General features: G+C 35.7%; 1 protein-coding gene across 1 annotated transcript; it reads left to right on the top strand.

Moving 5' to 3' along the window:
* Positions 1–237: 237 nt before the first annotated feature.
* On the top strand, positions 238–15,338 carry DCLRE1A (DNA cross-link repair 1A). Its single transcript, XM_081328763.1, has 10 exons — positions 238–342; positions 2,218–2,984; positions 3,797–5,341; positions 6,560–6,693; positions 7,190–7,308; positions 7,442–7,585; positions 8,978–9,123; positions 10,092–10,246; positions 13,737–13,878; positions 14,834–15,338. The coding sequence occupies exons 2-10, from the start codon at positions 2,525–2,527 to the stop codon at positions 14,998–15,000; spliced, it is 3,012 nt and encodes a 1,003-aa protein (XP_081184889.1). The 5' UTR covers positions 238–342; positions 2,218–2,524; the 3' UTR covers positions 15,001–15,338.
* The last annotated feature ends 7,757 nt before the right edge of the window (positions 15,339–23,095 follow it).

Here is a 23,095-nt window from a genome sequence, read left to right as displayed (position 1 = left end):
AAAGTACAAGAAATCGCATATTCGACAACAGACACCCAGCGGTCTGTGGGGGGGGGGTTGTTTCACTTTCGCAGATTCGCCAGAAACAAATCTGAATCTGCTGGCTAAATGAGTGTAGGACTGTTTTTCTGTTTCTGAAAGATATTAAAACAGTATTTTTTTAAAAAAATATTTTGGCGAAAAGGCAGGGGGGGGTGTTATTTGTGGTGAAAGTGCGGAACTTATCGGAACGATACAGGAGAAGGAAGGGAAAGGGCCGCCAAGAAGGAATGAGATCGGTGGTGGCGGCGGCTGAGAGATTTGGGAATGGGGCTGCTTCATAAGTGGAAGAAACCTGCTGAGGTAACGTGGGTGCCGTTATTACTCTGATTTCGGGGAGGATAGCTCTTCTTGGATGGAGAGGCCATTCATTTCTATGCCAGTATAGTCCAAAGGTCATGACCATACACCGATTACCGAAATGTGACCCATCTAATCCTTGAGACTGAAATTTTGCCCACATATCCTGGGGTCAAAACTAAACAGACTAAACTAATGACTTATGGGAACACACCGCAGGGCTAAACGTTTTGCTGAATGCAATGCGATTTAGTTACAAGTTAAGATTTGCAGGGAACTCCGAGAAACTTGGGAGACGGCCGCCTTTGCTCTAGTATGGCCTGGTAAGCAGTCGCCAAAGACATGTCCTCACACCAGAATCTGGATCAAAGAGATTGAGCAGGAAAGTAGTGTTTGCCCGTGCAAAAATGTAAGTTTCTTCCATATAAATCATCTGATCAGTATGGAGGCAGAGCTGGAGACAGGTCGGCACTGCAGGAATTTAGCTGCTCCACTGCAGGACTAACCACTGCCCTTCCAGCCACAGGGATTGTTACATCTCTTTTCCCTGCTGGAGAGCAGAGAGATTTATTTGGCAGTGAACTGATTCTTTTCTCCACGCACTGAAGTATTCCACATAGTTCTTCTTACTAAGGCTTTATTAGTATCACTTTATAAAGCCTTAGTAAGACCACACCCAGAATACTGCATCCAGTTTTGGTCACCAGATTACAAAAAAGATGCTGAGACTTCGGAAAAAGTGCAAAGAAGAGCAAGTAAGATGATTAAAAGTCTGGAGACTAAAACATATGAAGAACGGTTGCCGGATTTGGGTTTGGCTAGTGTAGAGCCAAAGGGGAACATGATAGCAGTATTCCAGTATTTAAGAGGTTGTTGCAAAGAGAAGGGCATCAACTTATTTACCAAAGCACCTGTAGGCAGGACAAGAAACAATGGATGGAAACTAATCAAGGAGAGAAGCAACCTGGAATTGAGAAACTTCCTAACAGGATAATTAACCATGGAACAGCTTGCCATCCGAAGTTGTAGGTGCTTCATCACTAGAGGTTTTTAAGAAAAGACTGGACAGTCACTTGTCTGAAATGGTATTCGGTCTCCTGCTTGAGCAGGGGGTTTCCATTGTAACATCTGACATCTTCCACAATGGCAACTGGATGTGCCAGTGCAGGGATTCCTATGGCGAAGCATGAAAGAGGCAAGCAGCAGAAAAGGGGAAGATTTCACTCCTTTCCTGCATCTTATTTCCCCAGCACAACAGAGGAAACTTTTCCCTTGCAGCAACATGTGCAGCCTTGTTTTCAAGGCAAGACAAGGCAGAACCGTTGGGATATCAGCTGTTTTCCACTTTCTTTCTGCCTTTAAGGGAGGGGAAGAGCCCTTGGTGTTCTCCCCAGCACGAAGAAGTTTTTCAAAGCAAAGATACTGTAGACCAGGTGTGTCAAACTGCCGGCCCGCGGGCCAGATGTGTCACGCTGAAACCGCACCCACCCCATTGCCGGTAATGGCACAACAGTCACGATACCTTGCGTGACATCACGTGACATCGCAAGTTTGACATGTCTGCTGTAGGTATTAACATTTATGACATGGCTTGTATTGAGAATATGGAGAGAAAGCAGAGAAGAGGGAAAATACTGTTTTGCTTTTCTGAGACCAACCCTTAAAGCTTAAAGTGTGCTTGGAGATATTATCTGTTGGAAGATGTTATAAAATGAAGTAACAATGCAGTTTTTATTGAAAAGCATTTGAAATTTAGCTACTGTTTTTCAGTTTGGAGAATCAATAGGAAACATGATTCTTTGTGATTTTAGAATATTTAGAATATTTTTTAAATGAACTGTTGAAGGAATTTTGTTTTATTTATTATTTGTATTTCAGGACCACAGAGGAAGAAGAGAAGTCAGTGGAACACTTCTAAGTTTTTCTAGTCAAATTTCTCAAAAATAAGACAGTTAAAAACTGGCCTCATAGCTAGAATTGTAGATTCTTATCTAAGTGCACTTTAATATTTGAAATGTCAATCATTGCACTTGAACGTTAAACTGTATCTGCTTTTGTAACATTTATATGAAAGGAACAGCATGATGTTTAATATGGCAATTGATACTTGTATAGTAAAATAATACAACTGAATTAAAGGAAGTATTTTTCCTAAAGAAGGTATTTCCTTCATAGATGGATTGTCATGTCTGAAGATGACCTTTTGGAGAAAGACATTTGGAAATATAAATCTATTAGGAAGCAAAAGCCCACAAGCCAACATTCAGAAGTAATTGCTACCAAAGTACAAAAAGCAACGATTGAAAATGGTAAATCACAAAGAAATGACAATAGAAATGGTGGGAAACCACCCAAAGGAAAAGGTGTCCCTAAGAAGAAAAAGCAAAGTCCAAGACAAAGAGGTAACCAGACCCCCTTAAAGCCAGGGGTTTCCATTGATGATCCTATTGAACCATCACAGGAAGGTCTGTCAACAACTTTGGCAAAAGAAACAAAAATCTGCGAGAGGCAAAACACTGCAAAAGCTAGACCAATTTTCGAAGGGTACTGCCCAAGTTGCCAAATGCCATTTTCTTTATTGTTGATACAGACACCTCAGTGGCATGTTACAGAATGTTTGGATGCCTCAGGGACTGCGGAGAAAGGTACAGTTTTAATGGGAAGCAAGGACTCTTCTGCTTTAATTTTGAAAACAGACTATGTTCCTTTAAGAATTGTAAATAATACATTCTTGTCTTGCAATTCAGTATCTGAAAAACATTAATTAGCTAGTTTTCAGTCTTTTGATTAACCAGAGGCTGGGGCTAAGAAATGGCAACCATATACAAACAAATCTTGCTAGTCTTTGAATTAATTCTAAAAACAAGCTAGATTTTTGAAATTGTAGTTAAACTATATAGTTTTAAGGCATGAATTAAAAAACTACCAAACTTTAAAGAATGAAATCCTGTACAAGAGATCTGGTGAGTAAAGAAAGGCTATGATGCAATTATTATTGTTTTTTTAAAGAGAATAGCTTACCAAATTAAAAATAATTGCAGATAATTTTCAGTAAAATAAAACTATTTGGTTCCAACTGCCTTATTTGAATTTGAAAACTTTCATTTAACACCCCCTCCCCTCCCCTAGCCTATTGAAGTTTATTAGCAAAGACTGGCTAAACATGATGTTTGTATCTGGTCAAGTAATTCAGAAAAAGTAAACATACCTATACTGAACTCTTTTTTTTGCTACAAATCGTGTTATGTTTCTGTCAGACATTGTATTAGAAGTTTTGCATTCTAATATATAAATTCAATTTGAGGAAATACAGGTACAATATAAAAAGTTGTCTGCATTAGCCATGTTTTTTTAAAGTATAACTGTCAGGATTTCAATGTTTTTTCAGTAAATCTTGTTTTTGCGTTCATGCTATATTCAAAACATTTTCCTAATACTTTTTTTCCTCTTTTGTTAGAATGTCCTGACGGCATTTTGTGCTCTTCAATCATTCCTTCTCATTACAAATGCTATAGCCATTTCCAACTTGCAGCAAGCAGAGCACAGGAATCTATCTTTGCATACTCCTTATCTAGTGCAGAAAATAATTCCCTTACACCTGGTGCTGCTTTACATAATGAATTCAGTTGTAGAGTATTACAAGATGTGAAGGTTCTTCAGCATATGGAAAAATCAAAACAGTTTCTTCTGTCACCACAGTTGAGTTCAATGACTATGGATTCCATAAATATAACCAATATCATGTCTTCATTTTTGGGAAATATTAACGAATCTGAACATACAATACAGCATATAGATGAAACAAAGCAATCTGAACACTTTAATCCTTTTTCTGAAGAAACTGAAATAACTGAGAAGTTAAACAGTCAACTTTGCTCTTTTCAACAGAATACCTCTCTCTCAGATGCTGATATGAATGATAGTGACATTTCCTATTCCCCACTTTATACTGATGAAAATGCAGAATTAGGTGCAGATACGGAAGAAGTGGAGAGAAAGGTAGAGAGAACATGTAAAAAAAATCTATTTGATACCAGAAATTTGGAAAGCCAAAGTAGAATTGTTGGAAGCTTATCTAATAGATCACAGCAGATACAATTTCAACATAAGAGTGTTAAAATGGTGCAAGCTGGAACAACGATCAACGAATCCTCTAAAATTTTACCAGCAAGTGTGAATGGAATATCTAAGGCTCTCCCACAAGAAAGCGTGCATAATAGCATTGACTGTTCAGCAAGGTTTCTTGATCAGACGAAATGTCCCATGGGAGATTTCAATTCAAGAGAAACTAAGGATAAGCTTGACTGGCTTAAAGTGAACTCTTCTCATTTTAATGCAGATGACTGTGCGCAGGGCAATTCTAATGATAGTTACTGGTTTTCTGCAGATTCTGCTATTAAGGATCTCACGCTTTCTTCAAAATCTGAAAAAGAGCCTCTGCAATCATTCCAGTTAGGTCAAAGTGAAGTAGTAGGAAAGTTCAATAACTTAGATGTTAAAGCTAGGACTATTATTAACACATGCGGAAATAGAGCACTTCAGAACAATTGGTGTTCAATGAAAGAAAAAAAGGAAATAGTTTGTAAGAGTACAGCTATGCCTGTTTTACCCAGCACAGGGTCTAAAACAGAGTCGGTTCCTGCTACAAACACTAAGATCCAAATCACTCCTCCCAAACGCCTAAAACAAATGGACATTGGTGTTTTCTTTGGGTTGCAACCCAAAGCAAAAAGCGAGACTACCCCAAAGAAAAATATTTCTGAAGAAAGGGGGATTGTGAATCCATCAGCTGCAAATGGGAGCAAGCTCGTATCTCGAAAGAGGAAGGCTGAAGGATCAATAGGAGATTTTGATACAATCACAAAAAGTTCAAGCATTAAGTATGACACCAGAGCAGATAATATTTCTGGTGGTCAGAGAAGATATAAAAAAAGACACAGAGAGTCATATCCTGGTGAAGATGGGAAAAAAAAGCAGTGTCCTTTTTATAAGAAGATACCAGGTAGTGCTCTATTTATTTTGTAAGAAAACAATTTAGGATTGTTGGGGTTTATTTTTATTTTATTTTATTTTATTTTAATTCCATTTATATCCCGCCCTTCTCCGAAGACTCAGGGCGGCTTACAAGCTTAGCAGTAGCCTTCATTCTATGTATATGCCTGCTTATTAGGGCTTTCATACACCCCCCCAAGCGGCATTATTATAAAGTCAGCTTAATTGCCCCCAACAATCTGGGTCCTCATTTTACCTACCTCGGAAGGATGGAAGGCTGAGTCAACCTTGAGCCTGGTGGGATGCGAACCTGCACTAATTGCAGGCAGCTGGTGTTACTTAAGGAGGCATTAGCCCACTGCTCCACCAAGGCTCTGTTTATTCCCTTGCGTTGTTAGTTTCTCCTAAAGAATGTGAAAATACTCTTTCAATATATAAGTAAAATAACATTTTTTTTACTCAAAGCCCTGAAGTTGTTCTTTATTTAGCTCTCCAATGAAATGATCTTGTACAAAAGTATTCACAAGTAAATTATATTGCATTCAGTAGGAATTATTCATTGTTAGGGTACTTCGCAATCTATTCATTAAAATATGATCAATATAAATCTTACTTGTAAAGAAATATGTAACTAAACAGTAGAAAGGAACAATTATTATATTTTTGGCAGACAGGTCTAAAATTACAGAAAAATGTTTAAAGATGTAGGAAGATATTTAGGTTGTGCTAGCATCAGTGAAATTTATTAAGGCTGCAATCCTGCACGTACTTTGGAGTGAGTTCCACTAAATTCAATGAAGGTTGCTTCTGAGACAACAAGCATAAGACTGGTGTAAGTTCTTTGATTATTTATTTCTAGTAATTATAGCTTTAAAAAAAGCATTTCCATATTTTTGGCTGTTCAGATAAGTATAATTACAATTTTCTGAATGCCCATTAAGTGTATTAGGTAACCCTCCTTTTTTTTTCTTCACTAAAACTTAAGGAAACAAACATGGTTAGTACTACTTTTATGAGTGTAAACTCAAGAAAGAATCCTCAGGTAACTAAAGATTTAACATTTATTCTGGAATGAGCTTTTGTGATTAACACAGATGCATTGGCACTTAGTTCACAAAAGCTTATGCCCTAATGAGTCTTTAAGAGGATTCTATTATTCTAATTGTACTAGTCAGCTTTGGCAGTTGCATTAAGTAAAAAATGACTGTTTTTTATTAATTTGTTTCAGGCACAGGTTTTGTAGTAGATGCATTCCAGTATGGAAAGATTGAAGATTGCAGTGCTTATTTCCTTACCCACTTCCATTCTGATCATTATGGTGGCCTAACTAAAAAGTTTACATTTCCAATATACTGCAATAAGGTATGCCTGTTGTGGATTCATTAGTGACATACAAAACGAGTAAAATACATCTTGTATATGCATATAATAATAATCCTATGGAATTTTGGAACTAATTCCAATTAATTTTGAAATTTATCAAACATATCTAACAATTCTAAAGCATATCAATTAAATTATGGATTGCATAAGTGTATTAGTTTTGTGTTATTCCTTGTAAAGTTATTACTGCCACTGCTAAATTACTATACTTTTTTCTCCATCTGACCAATGCTTTGTACTTCAGGATCTGAATATAATAATGAAGTAGAGACTCCAAGTGTGGAAACTATTATCTGTCTTCAGTCCCTATAGACTGCAACTAAATGCAAATTATATGTTCAATAACTACTTTCCCCTTTTTTTTCTTCTCTCGTGTGTTCATTTACCATCTTGCCTAATTAAGACATTGTAATTAGGTCCAAATGAAAATGGTGCATCAGGTGTAAGTAGCTGCAAAACATTTTTTGTATTTTAGATAACTGGAAACTTGGTAAAGAATAAACTGGGAGTGCAAGAACAATATGTCCATATCCTGCCAATGGATAGAGAATGTATAATAGATGGCATCAAAGTAGTGTTGGTTGATGCTAATCAGTAAGTATTTTTGATAAATGTACTGTAAATTAAAATTATATGACTAATTTATGTTAATTTTATTTTGGATTTGAATTCAAAATGCGTTTTTTCCTTCCCTTTCTCTCTTCCACTCTGCTCATTCTTCTGGCAGTTGTCCTGGTGCTGCAATGATTCTTTTCTGTCTTCCAAATGGGACTGTAATATTGCATACAGGCGACTTTAGGGCAGATCCTTCTATGGAACGCTGTCCTTTCCTAAATGGTTGGAGAGTTCATACTGTTTACTTGGACACAACGTAAGTTTTTGCTTAAACATTTAGAATATTGGAAAAGGGGGAGAGCATTTTTTAAACTACCAAAATGTGCCAGGGTAGAATCATGGAATTGGAAGGGATTATCAAAGTTATCTAAATCAAACTCCTGCTCACTACTAGGTTATGTCTAACATACAACCATCTCCCTCTTAAGTAAAAACCTCATGTAGCAGTCTGTTCTGCTAGTCAGAGCATTCTTCATGTCTAGCCTGAACATCTAGCCTTTGGCACTGGACCTTTCTATTGTGGGACAATAGAATACAAGTCCATGTTTTCTTCTGTGTGACAATCCTTGAGATAACAACAACAACCACATTAATAATAATAAGTTGGATGGGACCTTGAGGTTTTCTAGTCCAACCCTGTCTTAGGCAGGAAACCCTATACCATTTCAGACAAACGGTTGTCCAGTCTCTTCTTAAAAACTTCCAGTGTTGGAGCATTCACCACTTCTGGAGGCAGGTTGTTCCACTGATTAATTGTTCTAACTGTCAGGAAATTTCTCCTTAGTTCTAGGTTGTTGTTGATGATGATTGTTTAAGATCCCTTTGACATTGCAAGTCAAATTTCCGCTGAGCTAATCAGTACCAATAGGATTGAGTGATAAGGTTTAAAATTAAGAAAATATCCTCAATGAGCTTACCTTACATTTTCATTAGACTATATTGTGTTTAATAGTATTGTACCAGAGCATATGGTTGCTTTGTTAAGAAAAAAAGATATTTATGATCTTTATTTCCTAAATCTGCATGATTGGTCACCATACAGATAAGTTCTGCTCATCTCCCTCTAATCACAGGGAGTGAGGTATAAGGAACAATTGTTACTTGTCTATGTATTTTTCATTCATCCTGAGATGTGAGCTTTATTATCTCTCTATTCATTTTAGATTACAAAATACAGGGCCATAATTCTGTAGGATAACAAAATATAGAGGTTTATATACACAGCCTCCCCTATCACTCTTGATATTCCTGGATCATCGTATGATTAGTTGTCATCCTTCTAATTGTTTGCAGTGTTCCTAACATTTTTTTTGCTGCAGATTACGTCACTGAAAGCAGTATCATCCTGCTTTGTCAATTATATAAAGAAATACCTTTCATTTCTTATGCATAAATCAATCGCGTCCTACTAATTGAGACAACAGCATATTTTTGTCAACAGATGTGGCAAAAAAAGAGACATTGAACGAATTATGGACTGATTTAAATTTTTCACTTTTGAGTTTGATACTTTTCACTGAATTATACTTGAGATACTGTACATCTGTTCCTGTAAATAGAACAAACATAAATTATTGACTAAAGGTGTCGCTTCCTTTTTTCCATCAAAGCTGAATTTTCTAACATGTATTTTTTTACTGTTTCTTAGGTATTGTAGTCCTGAATATACTTTTCCTTCCCAGCAAGAAGTGATTCAGTTTGCTGTCAATACTGCATTTGAACGAGTGACTTTAAATCCACGAACATTAGTTGTTTGTGGAACATATTCTGTTGGAAAAGAAAAAGTCTTTCTAGGTAAGGGAGGGACTCTTCTGGTAAAAGCAACAGAGATACTATATTCTAGATATTTGAGCTAAACCTAATACTCAGCACAATCTAATTCGATGTTTCTACTGCTAATGTTACTTTCACAAAAATATCACAGCTCTAAAATAGTTAAAACCATGTCCTACTGGACTCCTTGGCAAATACTTCAGAGACAAGTCAGTGTGTGTCATGAACGATTGGTGATGCCCCATTTTAGTAATGCTATAGTTTACAAAAGCTTTGGAGATATTAATAGCGTTGTAAATGTAAGGGATTTTTTCAACTTTTAACTCAGCTTCTTGGTATGTGGGATAACTTTCCAAATGCAATGTAATTTATTTCAATGCTAAGTTGGAAAGTGTTGAAACACGCATGTCGGCCTTCCAAAAAATGATTATCTGGACCCAAATGAATCTTTTATCCACTTTTGGAACTCTTCATAGTCTATCATATTACTATTTTTAAGCTGGCAAGCAGATACAAATGCTTATTGTTAAACAAGAAAAAATAAATTTGAATGGTTTTTTTAAAAATACTTTAATGAAAAATTTGGTTTCTTTGTTAAAAATAACATAAATGGTACCAGCTTCTATCTGAACCTTTCACTTATATTTGAGCTATTTTTTCTTAAAAACATGAAGGTGAATCCTGAAACCTCAATATGAAAAAAAAACCTGATTTTGTTTCATAGTTTGTGTATTGCCCATCTTCAAAGAATTAGATGGACTGGCAGGCAAGAAGAGAAGATTGTCAGACTGGAGGAAGATTTTACTAGATTAGTCAAATTCCCTGTGAATCCTCTATATCTCTATTGTATTGTTTTTATGAGTAATCAGCAGATGTATTCAAAACAAACATAGGCAAATACTACTTTTAGGGAATTATCCATGAAAGCAATACAAAAAGTGACCTTACATTTTTTCCCCAATTCCATTTTCATGGTGTTACTCCTGCAGCTATCGCTGAAGTTCTGTGCTCGAAAGTAAGCATGTCTCAAGAGAAATACAAAACACTTCAGTGCTTAGAATCGGCAATGATAAATTCCCTCATCACTTTGAACTGGAATAATACTTTCCTGCATCTTCTGCCCATGATGCAGATTAATTTTAAGGTAAGATTGAAAGCCGAATCCCAGAGTAAGAAAAGTCACAGTCTTCTACTTAAGATACTAATTCTTCCTTATAATTACAGTAAATAAGATCCAGTTGTAAATTAATAGCTGAAAGCATAATTTATACGATCTACATAATATCTATATAATAAAGCTTTATGGTGCAAGTAAGATGGCATTTGTCCAAAGACTTTGGGGTCAATGTAATTATTTCTTCTATTATTACGTATGCTGTTACTATGTTCATTTTGGTTCTTTTGCTTCCAAGGAATTTCATATCTTCCAGAAGCTAAATTGTGAATTTATTTAAAGCAAAGTTTTCACTATATCATTAGATTTATATAAAATATACCATTAATAACTTTCAGAAGCTTGGTGGTTGCAAGATCCCAGCTGATGATCTTTTAATTGATTATGCCAGTTTATTATTAGGTTATTATTTTTTATCTTTCCCAAATCTGCTACACTGAAAATACTGTTTTGCTATATCTATAATGGAAGATACAATTTTACTTTATTGTCATAGGCCCTGCAGCAGCCCAGAATGGAAATGGTTAAAGCAAAAGAAAGGCTCCCAGTTGCTTTTTGTTCTATATCCCAGCAACATGTTAGATGCAAAACGTAATTTGGGGAAAAAGAAAAAAAATGATTTATTATGTTTTGCTGTTTAACTTTTGTCATGGTTTAAGAAGTTGCATAGAACGTCTTACTTTTATCATGTAAATCTAAAGCAAACCACGACTGTTCTGAAACAGTGTATCCCTCAGATTTTTGCAATTTGATATCTTTTTTTGGTATCCTTTTGCCCTCTGATTGAGAAATGTCCTGTTGCCTTTAAAACAAATATCAGTGGAATCTGTTGTGACCTCTAGATTGGAAGTGTTGAACTTCAGCTCTCATAATCTCTAAACAAATGGCTGTTGGACATAAAGATTGAGAATTTTGAGACTTAAAAGTCAAATATATTTACAAAGCACCAGAGTGGGAAGGCTGCTATAGACAAACATTAATTCCATTGCCATACTGTACTGAAGTTTTAAAAAAATGTAGTTAAGAATATATCTTTTTAAAGAACTAAGATATGTCTCTATTGAAGCTACTTTCAGAGACTAAAAATAAAGAAAAGATGGGTTAAATTAAAAAGCCATCTTTGTGTTTTTAAGATTGTTACAAAAGAAGTTTGATTTATATCACTTGCATCTAAAATATTTTGATAGTTAATATGCATTGATTCTTGTCTTTCCCACTTTGGTATTTTCCTGATATTTGTTCCCAGAATTCTCAACCAGCCTGAGAATTAAAATCTACCTCATCTGGAGTATATCAGATTGGTTGAAATTGGAATTAATGAAATGGCAACAGTTTAGGGATGTGGAAAATTTGGCAGTTCAGGAACAGAACACTCTGGAGAACTCTAGAATTTTCCGCTTTCTGTCTGAACCATGCTGTTTCAAGAGCAGTATCTGGAAGATGGAAGGAGGCTAAAAAAGTATTGGGTGAAGCAGAAGGAGAACAGAATGTTTTGGAGTTCTCCAAAATGTTACAAAATCACATTTTGTATACTCCCATAAAACTTTAGGGTTTCAGGGGTCTTTACAAATGCTATCTAGCGATGCCAATGTTTAAGTTGTGAATCTTACATTCAGAACATTTATTTAATTGTACAATAATCTTCCCAATGTATCAAAGAACACATAGTATGTTGAGATCTATTGAATATCTGACTTGGATTATTTGTGGCAATGTACTCCAAAATTCTCCATTTATTTGGAATATTTTTCCAAAATTTCTTTGAGTTTAATGATTTTCAGATTATTTTGAGCAGTCCTATATCTATTAACTCTGCTTTTTTGGAGTTGGGGAGGTGGGGGAATCCATATGTTTTCTATTGCTAAGCAAGACAGTTAAGTGACTTTTGCTCCATTTTGTGACTTTTCTTGCCATAGTTGTTAAGTCAATCACTGCAGTTACATCCCAATTCTTAAGTGAATCTGGTTGCTCCATTGACTTTACCTTCAGAAGGTCACAAAAGGTGATCTGATCATATGAACCTGGGACACAGCAACCATTATAAACATATGCCAGTTGCCAAGTATCCAAATTTTGATCGTGTGACTTTGGGGTGCTGCAATGATCATAAGTGTGAAAAATGATCCTAAGTCACTTTTTTAATGCTATTGTAACTTTGAATGGTCACTAAACAAATAGTTGTAAATCAACAACTACCTGTACTTTTTTCCATTTCAGTAGTTTCATGTGGAATGAATAATTATAGCCAATTAAAATTTTTCCAAAAAAAGTATTTGTCACAGAAGCATTTTTAGGATTGAATCATTTTACATATGTTTATTCCGAAGGCTCAGTAGTCTCACTAATTTAAGTGGTAAAATCAAAGTTAAATATATTGCAGTTTGAACAGTTTAATCATGTAGAGTTTGTTCTTTATAAGTTAAAACAGACATGTCAAACCTGCGACGTCATGTGACTTCATGCAACGTATCGGAGCTTTTTCCTCATTGCAGGCAATGGGGTGGGCGCAGTTTCATCGGGAAGCGTCCAGTCACAGGACGGCCGTTTGACACCCCTGAGTTAAAGTGTATCGATAAGCATGGCATAAAACAGTAATAAAATTACAGGTAGTCCTCTACTTACAATCACAGTTGAAGCCAGAATCTCGGACATTGAACAAAATAGTAATTAAGCTATACATCGTGTGACTGCTTTGCTTAATGATCACAAGCTGAGCACTCCAGTTATGGTTGTTAAGTAGAAGGAGATAAAGAATGTGGGGTGCCTTGGGGAAAGGAGACCCTGGGAAGCTCTGTTAAGGAGTGACAATCTTCCCTGCTGAAATTCAAACCAGATTTTTAGGCTCTGTGAAGAAAAAAAATTCTTTCTGAGGCCATTTTGTCTTCCAACACTCATTAAACAACCAATCTTGAGTTGAAGACTACCTTTAAACATTGCAGCTAAATAGCAAATGTATTGCTTTGTATTGGCTTAATAAATATTTCGAATAGCAGTGAAGTCTCTGTACTAAATACCATAATCTGGTTTCCTTTTTATCCTTCTTCATGGATATTGCTGTTTTAATAGTATTTACTGGTCAATTAGTGTCACTGTAGGGTTTTTTTTATTGCTGCATATTTTTTTGCAACTTGTTTCACCATTTTCAAACTGTCTTAATAATTGAACTAATAATAGGAAAGTCCTGAATTAATATTCTGACCCTTTATCATGAATTTCCTCCAAATGGTAACTGAGAATAAATAGATAAAACTTTGACCATTATTTGGAATTTATGTGCATAGCAGGGATGCTGAAAATTTATAAAATTATAAAATTTATAAAACTGTAATAACCTTTTCTTGTAAATATTTTTATCTCTGCATATTAACAAAATCCACAACATGTGTTGCCATTATCTAATAATCTGTTATCTAAAAACTATTTTCAGTTGAAATAACCAGGTATTATTTTTTGTCTATAGAATTTGCAGAATCATTTGAATAAGTTCTCTGAGCAATTTGATCATATTTTGGCTTTTAAGCCCACCGGGTGGACATATTCAGATGGATGTTGTTCTTTGACTGATATCCAACCTCAGACAAGAGGAAATATCACTATATATGGTAACATAATTTCAAATTATTAATATGCTTAATTATCTTCTCTCAAGTTTTCCATTACAGGTTGGAACCAAATAAGCCATGAGCTGGAGGGATACAAAATAAATAGCGGGTGTTGTATTTGACCTTTAAAAAGACAACTTACATTTGTCAGGCATTGTTGTAAAATGTTTAGAAGCCATATACATTTTTGGAAGGAAGAGCCCTTTTTTCTTTTCCAGCTATATGCTTGCATTCAGACTTTTGTAACAGCCGTACCAACAGGCTGAAAAATAGCTTTTATCCGTGGGCTGTTAGGCTTTTAAATGGGACATAATCTTATGCAGAATTGACTTGGGAGGCCGGTGTGTGGTGTAGTTGGTTCACATAGTGTGGTGGGATGGAGGGTTTGTGGTCACTGTGTGTTGGGGGGAGAGAGCACGGGGGGAGGCTCAGCTAATCTCAATGTACACATGTTGTACTTTGACAATAAAGGTTTATTATTATTATTACATGCTTGCATTCAGACTTTTGTAACAGGATTAAATGTATGTAATCCAGAACATCTCTTTACATTGATCAGAGACAGACCCATGTTACTTCTAATACATATTTTGATAATGGAGTAGATAGGCAAATGTTTTGAATTTTCCACATTAAATAACCAATAACCTTTCTTGAGGAAACAGTATTTCTTTCATGGCTTCACTATTTATGCTTTTGGCATTTTCAGTCATTCTCTTTCAGCATTTTGTAGGGGCATTAAGTTATTAAACCACAAAATAATTTAATGGGAGCAGCTTAATGAATGAACAGTGAGGATAGAAGCTATGTAATTTTGTCCAGAATTTAGCTGGATACTCAGTATTTGAATTACATTGAAATTTAGTTAAAACATCAGTTTCAGGTTTTATAAAGCATGTTATGCTAAATGTCAGCTATTAATATTGACTATTGGTTTTTGTTGTTTTATATGCAGGGATTCCTTACAGTGAGCACAGCAGTTTCCTTGAAATGAAACGATTTATTCAGTGGCTGAAACCTCAGAAAATCATTCCTACTGTAAATGTAGGAAATTGGAAAGTTAGACATGAAATGGAAAGGTATTTCAGGGCCTGGAAGATGGAAGTTGCAGAATGGAATTAGGAAAGTAGGATTTTTATTACAATAATTATATGCCTTAACTTCTGATCAATTTTTCTGCATTGTTCTTTGACTCTGATTTACATAGAAACAAACATCTTCTATGTTAACAGAAGATGCTGTATTTCCAGAATGTACAGCATCCAGAAGAAATGAAAAATGAAATTAAGTAATATAAAGTTATTAATGTTTTTACATTTTTATTTATTGTACTTAAAACTAAATAAACAACCTGAAACATAATTCTAGATAAGTGTTTCAGTCTTTTAATAATTTACAAAGCAAGCATTAATATTTTCAAGATGCCATATTGCCTTTGGTCTCATATGTCTCCTGTTGAAGTACTGGTATAATGTTTTTATCTGTGTGTTGATCTAAATTTTGCCAGCTGGCATCAGTAGTTGTATCATTCACATAATTACTAATAACTGATGTCTCATTCCTGTAAGGTTAATGGCCATCAACCTTTCTCAGTGCATACCAACACCAACTTTCATCTTTTAATCAATTTTAGTTCTCCTTTTCTGCAACTTTTTGATTTCTGGAGTAGGAGAATCTGATCACAGGACAGTATTAAATGCATTTATAAATAATACATATATTTATAAATGTGCACAACATTTTATTTTAAATCCCTTTCATAGGTTCTAACCATGGATCAGACAAAATGCACTATGCAAGATCCTTCTTATGAATCATTTCAATTTTTTTCCATTATTTTTAGCGTGAAGATAGAGAGACATCATTCTTACTTTTGCATTCAGAATTTAAGCAACCAGAATTTAGCTAATGCGTACAAAAACATAGATAAGCTTCTACCATTTGGATCTACTTTTTAAGGTGGTTGAAATTTAATAAATGATTACCTCTTCTGCAATTCAGAAATTAATTCTCTCTCTGATAACAGGACTAATAATAATTGTTATTAGTAATAATAATTATTGTATGCTGCCAAAATTACAATAATCCTGGGTGGGTTACAAATTGTTAAAGACTTAAAAACAGGGAACGATACAAAAAAATACAAAAACAACATAAAAGAAAAATGATGAGACAACAAAACGAAATGGGAACAAAGAAAACAGAAATGGGTTTCAATGCATTCTTGTCAAAGAACTGGGTGAAGAACCACATCTTCAGGAACCTTTAAAATACATGGAATCATGAGAAATATTCCGGAGATTCCCATTTTGCCCAACCTAGAAGGTAGCTGCAATTAATTCCCCAAAATTAAATAAAATATCTTGTTAGAATTTAGCTGGAAACATTAACTAGCAGTATTTGGATCTTCTTTCTTTACTGTTTATACACTTCTCTTGGATATTTGTATTGAATAGACAGGATCCCACACTGCATTCTCCTCTGCATATTGACTCATGCCAACTCCTCTGTATTGATCTAGTGCAGGGGTGTCAAACTTCATTGAGGACCGCATCAGCATTGCGGTTGCCCTCAGGGGGCCGGGTGGGTATGGCCAGAGTGGGCGTGGCCTACTGGGTGGGTGTGGCTAGAGTGCGTATGGCCTACTGGGTGGGCGTGGCCAGCTCTACATGGTTCGCATCAAGGGTGCCTATGGGGTCTGGGCAGGAGTGGGACAGATCTGAGGGTCTCTGGGCCAGGGCCAAGGCAGTGGGGGCCGTTCCCTCACTGTTTCCAGGATGGCTTCGCGGGCCACATGAAACCACTTCGCGGGCCGGATCCGGCCCCCGGGCCTTGTGTTTGACATGTCTGATCTAGTGTCACCATGAAATGTAGACTTCTTCAAAAGCCCAAGACAACGTACATTGTTACACCTTAGCTTATAAACCAAATTTCTTATTTCCCTGCCAGCTTCTTAACTTGCTCTCCTCTGTAAACTGTATTGTGTGTATGAAAATCTTGATTCTTTTGCACTCAGATTGTCACCCACAAACAAGAATTTGTAAGTCTGGAATGACAAGATGGCTAGCTATGTTTACTTCTGATGGAATTCCTTTTCCCTAATAAAACCCTAAATGGGCTTGTCTATTCACAGTTAACTATTTTTAAAAAAAACATTTTATGGGTATGGGTGAGGCGCCATTATTTTTCTTTCCCAGTTAACTTTTTGTATGAGAGAGAATGCTTACTCTAGTTGTTTTCAATCAGACTACTACCATCAATCAGACTACTACCACAAGTTAGACTAAATGGGTCCATCAAATAGCTAACCACCTATAAATCTTGGAAAACTTAGCAAGAATAAGACCACTCAATCTTTTCCTTCCTTCCTTCCTTCCTTCCTTCCTTCCTTCCTTCCTTCCTTCCTTCCTTCCTTCCTTCCTTCCTTCCATCCATCCATCCCTCTAATTAGGAAGTCACAAAAGCTGTAAGAGGATCATTATTCACGCATTAGGGGAGTTCAGTTTTTATTTCAAGTGCTCCAGGTATGAATTACCGTATTTTTCGGACCATAAGACGCACCTGACCATAAGACGCACCCAGTTTTTAGAGCAGGAAAACAAGAAAAAAATATTCTGAACCAAATAGTACCAGTATACTAAAACAGGGCTTTTCAACCTTGTCATCCATTGTACCACTTTTAGGACAAGGCAATGCACCCAGCAACATGTCAAAAACTTGACACCCCCCCTAAAAAAGGAAAAAAATGATAAAGTACAGGTAGTCCTCGACTTACAATGATTCACTTAGTGACCGTTCAAAGTAACAACACTGAAAAAAGGGACTTATGACCATTTTTCACACTTATGACCGTTGCAGCATCCCCAGGGTCATGTGATTTACATTCGGATGCTTGGCAATCGATTCATATTTATGATGGTCACATTGTTCCAGGTTCATGTGATTGCCTTTTGCAACCTTCTGACAAAGTTAGTGGGAAACCAGATTCACTTAACAATCATGTTACTAATTTAATTTCTCTCCCTCCTTCTCTTTCTCTCCCTCTCTCCCCCTCCCTCTTTTTTTCTCCTCTCCTTTTCTCTCTCTCCCTTTCCTTCTTTCCCTATTTTTCTCTTTCCCTCTATTTCTCCCTGTTTCCCTCCCTTTCTTTCTCCTTCTCCCTCTCTATTTTTCTCTTTCCCTCTATTTCTCCCTCTTCCTCTATTTCCCTCCCTCTTTCTTTCTCCTTGTCTCTCCCTTTCTTTCTCTCCCTCTTTCTCTCCCTCTATTTCCCTCCCTTTCTCCTTCTCTCTCCCTTTCTCTCCCTCTTTTTCTCTTTCCCTCTATTTCTCCCTTCCTCTATTTCCCTCCCTTTTTTTCTCCTTGTCTCTCTCCCTTTCTTTCTCTCCCTCTTTCCCTCTCCCTCTTTCTCTCTCTCCCTCTATTTCCCTCCCTTTCTTTCTGCTTCTTTCTCTCCCTCTCTATTTTTCTCTTTCCCTCTATTTCTCCCTCTTCCTGTTTCCCTCCCTCTTTCTTTCTCCTTCTCTCTCCCTCTTTTTCTCTATTTTTCTCTTTCTCCCTCCCTCTCTCCCTCCCTCTCCCATTGTCCCTTCCTTCTTTCCTTCCTTCCTTTCTTCCTTCCCTCCCTCTTTGTCCTTCCCTCTCCGCGTTAGAGCAGTACCTACGTAGGCAGCCCTGCGGCCCGGCTTTCTCTTGCAGAAGGCAGGCTGAAATGGAGCAAGGAATGCGAATCGGCCGATCTCGCGCTCCTGCAATCTCTTCCGCTCGGTTTCAGCTTCTCTTGCTACAAGAGAAAGCAGGCTGAAACGGAGCGAGGGAATCTCCCTTGCTTTGTTTCAGCCTGCTTTCTCTTGTAGCAAGAGAAGCTGAAACCGAGCGAAGGAGATTGCAGGAGTGATTCGCATTCCTTGCTCCGTTTCAGCTTGCCTTCTGCAAGAGAAAGCCGGGCCGCAGGGAGATTGCAGGAGCCAATTGCAATCTCCCTTGCTTTCACTTGCGGAGGTTGGGGCTGGCCATACGGATCACCTTCGGACCATAAGATGCACCCTTGTTTTTCCCCCCACTTTGGGGGGGGAAAGTGCGTCATGGTCCGAAAAATACGGTACATGTTATCTGTTTTTAATCCCTAATTCCATTGAGTAGGTAGGTTAGTTGTCATATTTCAGGCCATCTTCTGTCTATTTAGTTCACAGTTTTCTTTTTAATTTGGGTACATACTTCAGGAAAGAAATAGTTCTTATGATGAAATCTGAGTAAGATGTTGCATGTTATTTGGAATGTGAAAACTGATTAATAACAGAAATCATACGTTTGATTACTCAACAGGAATTGTCAAAATTATGGAAAACAATATTATTACTAAGACAATTCTACTTATAATTATTATAATTATAATTGAACATTCACATGAATGGGACTATAAAATACATGTTTACAAAAGTATTGAAATATTGGAAAATTGAAATAGAACATACAGTATTATGAATAGAACACATATACTGTGAGATATATGAAATCATATTTAATCATCTGTCCCTTATATCAAAAGAAGTTTGAGTCTCGGTTTCTTTGTTTGTTTTTTAAAAAACAGGGTAGTAATTCCCTCCCTCTTTTCCAGAAGTAATCTTTTTGTTTTAAAGCTAAAAAATACAGAATAAAAATCATCAGTCAGAGCTGAAGAACCTTCTTGAATGAGAAGCAAAACATCAAAGAAAAACAAAGTCCAGTTGCCTCTTGAAAAAGCACCTTTGGGACAACCATGATCTGGATGACTGAGAATCTCCATAGACAACAGAATACAAAAATACAATTTGATGCACTATTAAAGTTTTCATTTTGAACATATAATTTGGATTTTAGCACAAAGGCAGCTCTCTTTAACTGGATCAAGACTAAATACATGCTAAAGTCTTATTTATTCACCAGGCTTTTTTTTTTAACTAGGCTTGGAAGGTGCCAAGAATTTAATTGGCAGAATGACATGATTCTTACATAACTTAACTAAGCACGCTGCAGGTCCAAGGTTTTAGCTGTTAGCTATTTCACTGAAAGCTCAAAATTAGAAACATTTGAAATCTCTTTGAATCTATTTTTTTTTTCTTTTAAGCTCACTTTATTAATTATAGATATGGTTCAAAATACATATTACAAATGTGTAAATGCCAATTTGTAAAGAAGTAAGACTACAGTGCTTCTCTTGATTTAATGATCAGATAAGACTGTGTCAGCCTGATACCTTTAAGGTGGGCTGGACAATTCTAGTGGCCATGTTGGCTAAAAATGAATGTTCAACACATCTAGAAGATGTCAGATTATAGAAGATTGCTGGGGTAATGGGGCAAATGTTCTTATCCCTTAGTTAAATTTGTGAGCTGAATATTTTCTAGAAAGCTTTATAAAACATTCTTTAAAATCTCAGTATTTTGGAAGTAAATCCTCTTGCCTGAAAGTGGCTATAAAGGTTATTCTTTCAATAAAATAGTATAATAAGATGACATGAAGTCATATCTTAGCATTTTTTTTAATTTCTGCATTGAACCTTTGATAGATTTGCAAATAGCCATCTCTGGAAATATAATAAGTAATTAAATATTTATATAAGAATTCCAAACTATACACAGAAGAAATTATACAATTTTTTAGAGTACTTTGGACAAACTTGGATTTTCTATTCATAATTATTTGATCTTGGTTACATTTTGACAGCAGCAGTCTGTATTTACGGACCATTACAGGCTAGGTAACATGGATTAACTTTGCATTTTACATCAAAATAGCTTATAATATTTTCCTATAGTATGAAGATAAGAGTGCAAAGCAATATGTGAATATGCTGAAGAGGAAATAATTGTATTTGATAAGCACTTATCTACTCATCCAAATCATTAATAAAAAAAATTGAAGACTGACTGTGGAATCCCACTTCTTAGATCATGCAGACCATACTGTCACAACTTCCAATTTGTGTTTGAGATGTCAGTTAAACTGAAATTGTAGTTGTGTGAAAACATCCTTCTACATAATTCTGTTAAAGGCAGTAATAAATAAAATAATGTCTTTAACAACTGTTAGTAACTGCTGTTCCACCTACTAATGCTAATTAAAAGAAAATGTAGCATACTTGTCCATCAAAAGAGTACATATTTTTTTTAACAAAAAAATTCTTTGAGGGCAGTTTATAAGGGTTCCTGAAAATGCATTCATGGTTGAAAATCTTCAATAAATTATATTGAAAAATCACGATTCAGCAAATGCACCTGAAAAGGCTTTTCTATTTTACATGCTTTGATCTTTTGTTTTTTATATACTGTCATCTTTTTATCAGGTTCTTGATGAATACCTTGACATGAACAAATACTTTTCCCTCTTGTGAACAATTTTGTCCCTTTTACGTGAGTGGCGGTATAATTGTGTTGATGCAGCAGCTCTAAAATAAGTACCCGTGTAAAAAAAAATACAAGGCAATTATTATGCCTCTATACTTGCTTCTAGCACATATCTTACAGAATCCCACAAATCTCAGGAGAAAGGATTACTTTGGCTTCCCAGCTAGCAAAAGATAGCATAGAAAGTGAAATGATATTAAAAGTTAATTTAGATGGCAAATCAATTTTATTTTCTAATTTTATTTTAAATTTTATTTTAAATTATTTTAAAACTTGGGTTTGTTTTTTTTAAAATGAAGTACTTTAAATGAAGTAAGGAGAGGGATTCTTCTGTATTAGATATAATTATGGAATTATATTTTTTGCTTGCTTCCTTGTAAAATGGGAGTGAATAGTGTCTTGATTTACATTCTAAACATATAGAAAGCGCAGCTGCTTTCTAATCCATTGCTGATTTTTTTATTTAACCCCCTAATAACACTGAGATTAAAGAGGGAGGGGGCATTAGGAGGTTCCAAAGAGCAATTTTTGAGGACAGTTGTAGCATCCATGCATTCCTAGAAAGGACAAAACAAAACTATTTTTAATTCTGTTATCAATGAAACAATTGAAAAAATTTCTCACACTGGTAGAGTATAAGATATGAAGCAGAGAACACAAAAGGTATTTTGAAAGAATGAAAGCAGAAAGACAACTTGGAGAGAAAGAAGTCATGATCTAATGTGTGTTTAAAATTAAATCTGCAACTCCTCATATTTCTAAGCAGGAGGGATTTGAAAAAGGTGACTGGTGCAACAGTTAAATAATAATGAGACTTACCGTAATTAGTTAGGAAGATGTCAGGATAGAACATTTGCCAAGCAACAGAACAAAAAAAATTCTGACATTTACGTTCCTAATTAGCAGGTGTTAATAATATCTCATTTTCCACTAAACCGTATTTCACTTAGGCTGCATTAAAATTCAGACAACTTTTATCTAAGAAGCTTAAACAATCCCATGTACAGGAATATAAATTCACACAGAGAGAAAACTCAATAGGTTCAAAAAATGATAGCAATATACTTCAAGGATCAGAAGCAGCATGCCACTAAATTATATCTGCTATGTTATTGCCCTCCTATTCCTAGGGTGTCAGTGGGAAGCAAGATGGTATATATGCTTCATGTTTGACCTGATTTAAAGCAACTTGTTTTTAATAAATAAAGACTTATTATAAATACAGTCCTTATAGATGTCACTAACAAACATTTGACAAACATCTATGTGACATAGAATTAGATCATAGTATTCTAAATTGGAGTTGACAATGGTCCCCCCTTCTTTTTGTGGGAATGTAATCCCATTCAAGATCACACCTGGAGAATTTCCAAAAGCTAGCGCACCCTATCTTGACAAAGTTAAGCCAAAACCTTCCATATTTTTCATTTATCACTGGAAACGATTGCTGCCTTATTTTTAACATGCTGCTCTTATTGACCATTCCCTACTCCCAAGTCAGTTCTCATATTTTTGGTGGTAGACTGTGCTGTGACTGAAATATTGATGCTCCCTTCTCCTTAGTCTGCTGCCCTCAAAGGCAACAAAGCAGAAATCTCACACAATTTTAAAATAAAATTTACCTTGACATAATCTTGGCAAGCCGATGGATTAATCAGAAATGTTCTTGGGACATGCAGTTCATGAGGACACTGATTGGCATACAGATACTTCTGCCCCCATTCCAGGATCCTCACTGACCACAAAGTCAGTGAAAGAATGAATTTAGCTATCTATATCTTATAGTTCTAGGTATGCATTACTAATAGTGCTCTGCTATTAGTAGTTTTGCC

Source organism: Vipera berus (genome assembly GCF_964194415.1).
Source record: "Vipera berus genome assembly, chromosome: 5".
Taxonomy (NCBI): Eukaryota; Metazoa; Chordata; class Lepidosauria; order Squamata; family Viperidae; genus Vipera; species Vipera berus.
The sequence above is the reverse complement of the archived record's forward strand: the minus strand, read 5'-3'. Positions and strand labels throughout refer to the sequence as shown.

Bases quoted from the DNA above. Each gene is read 5' to 3' on its own strand.
- DCLRE1A (XM_081328763.1), top strand. From the start codon at position 2,525: ATGTCTGAAGATGACCTTTTGGAGAAAGACATTTGGAAATATAAATCT. The intron at 6,694-7,189 runs GTATGCCTGTTG...TTTGTATTTTAG, and splicing joins TTCCAATATACTGCAATAAG to ATAACTGGAAACTTGGTAAA. The intron at 10,247-13,736 runs GTAAGATTGAAA...TTTTGTCTATAG, and splicing joins TGATGCAGATTAATTTTAAG to AATTTGCAGAATCATTTGAA.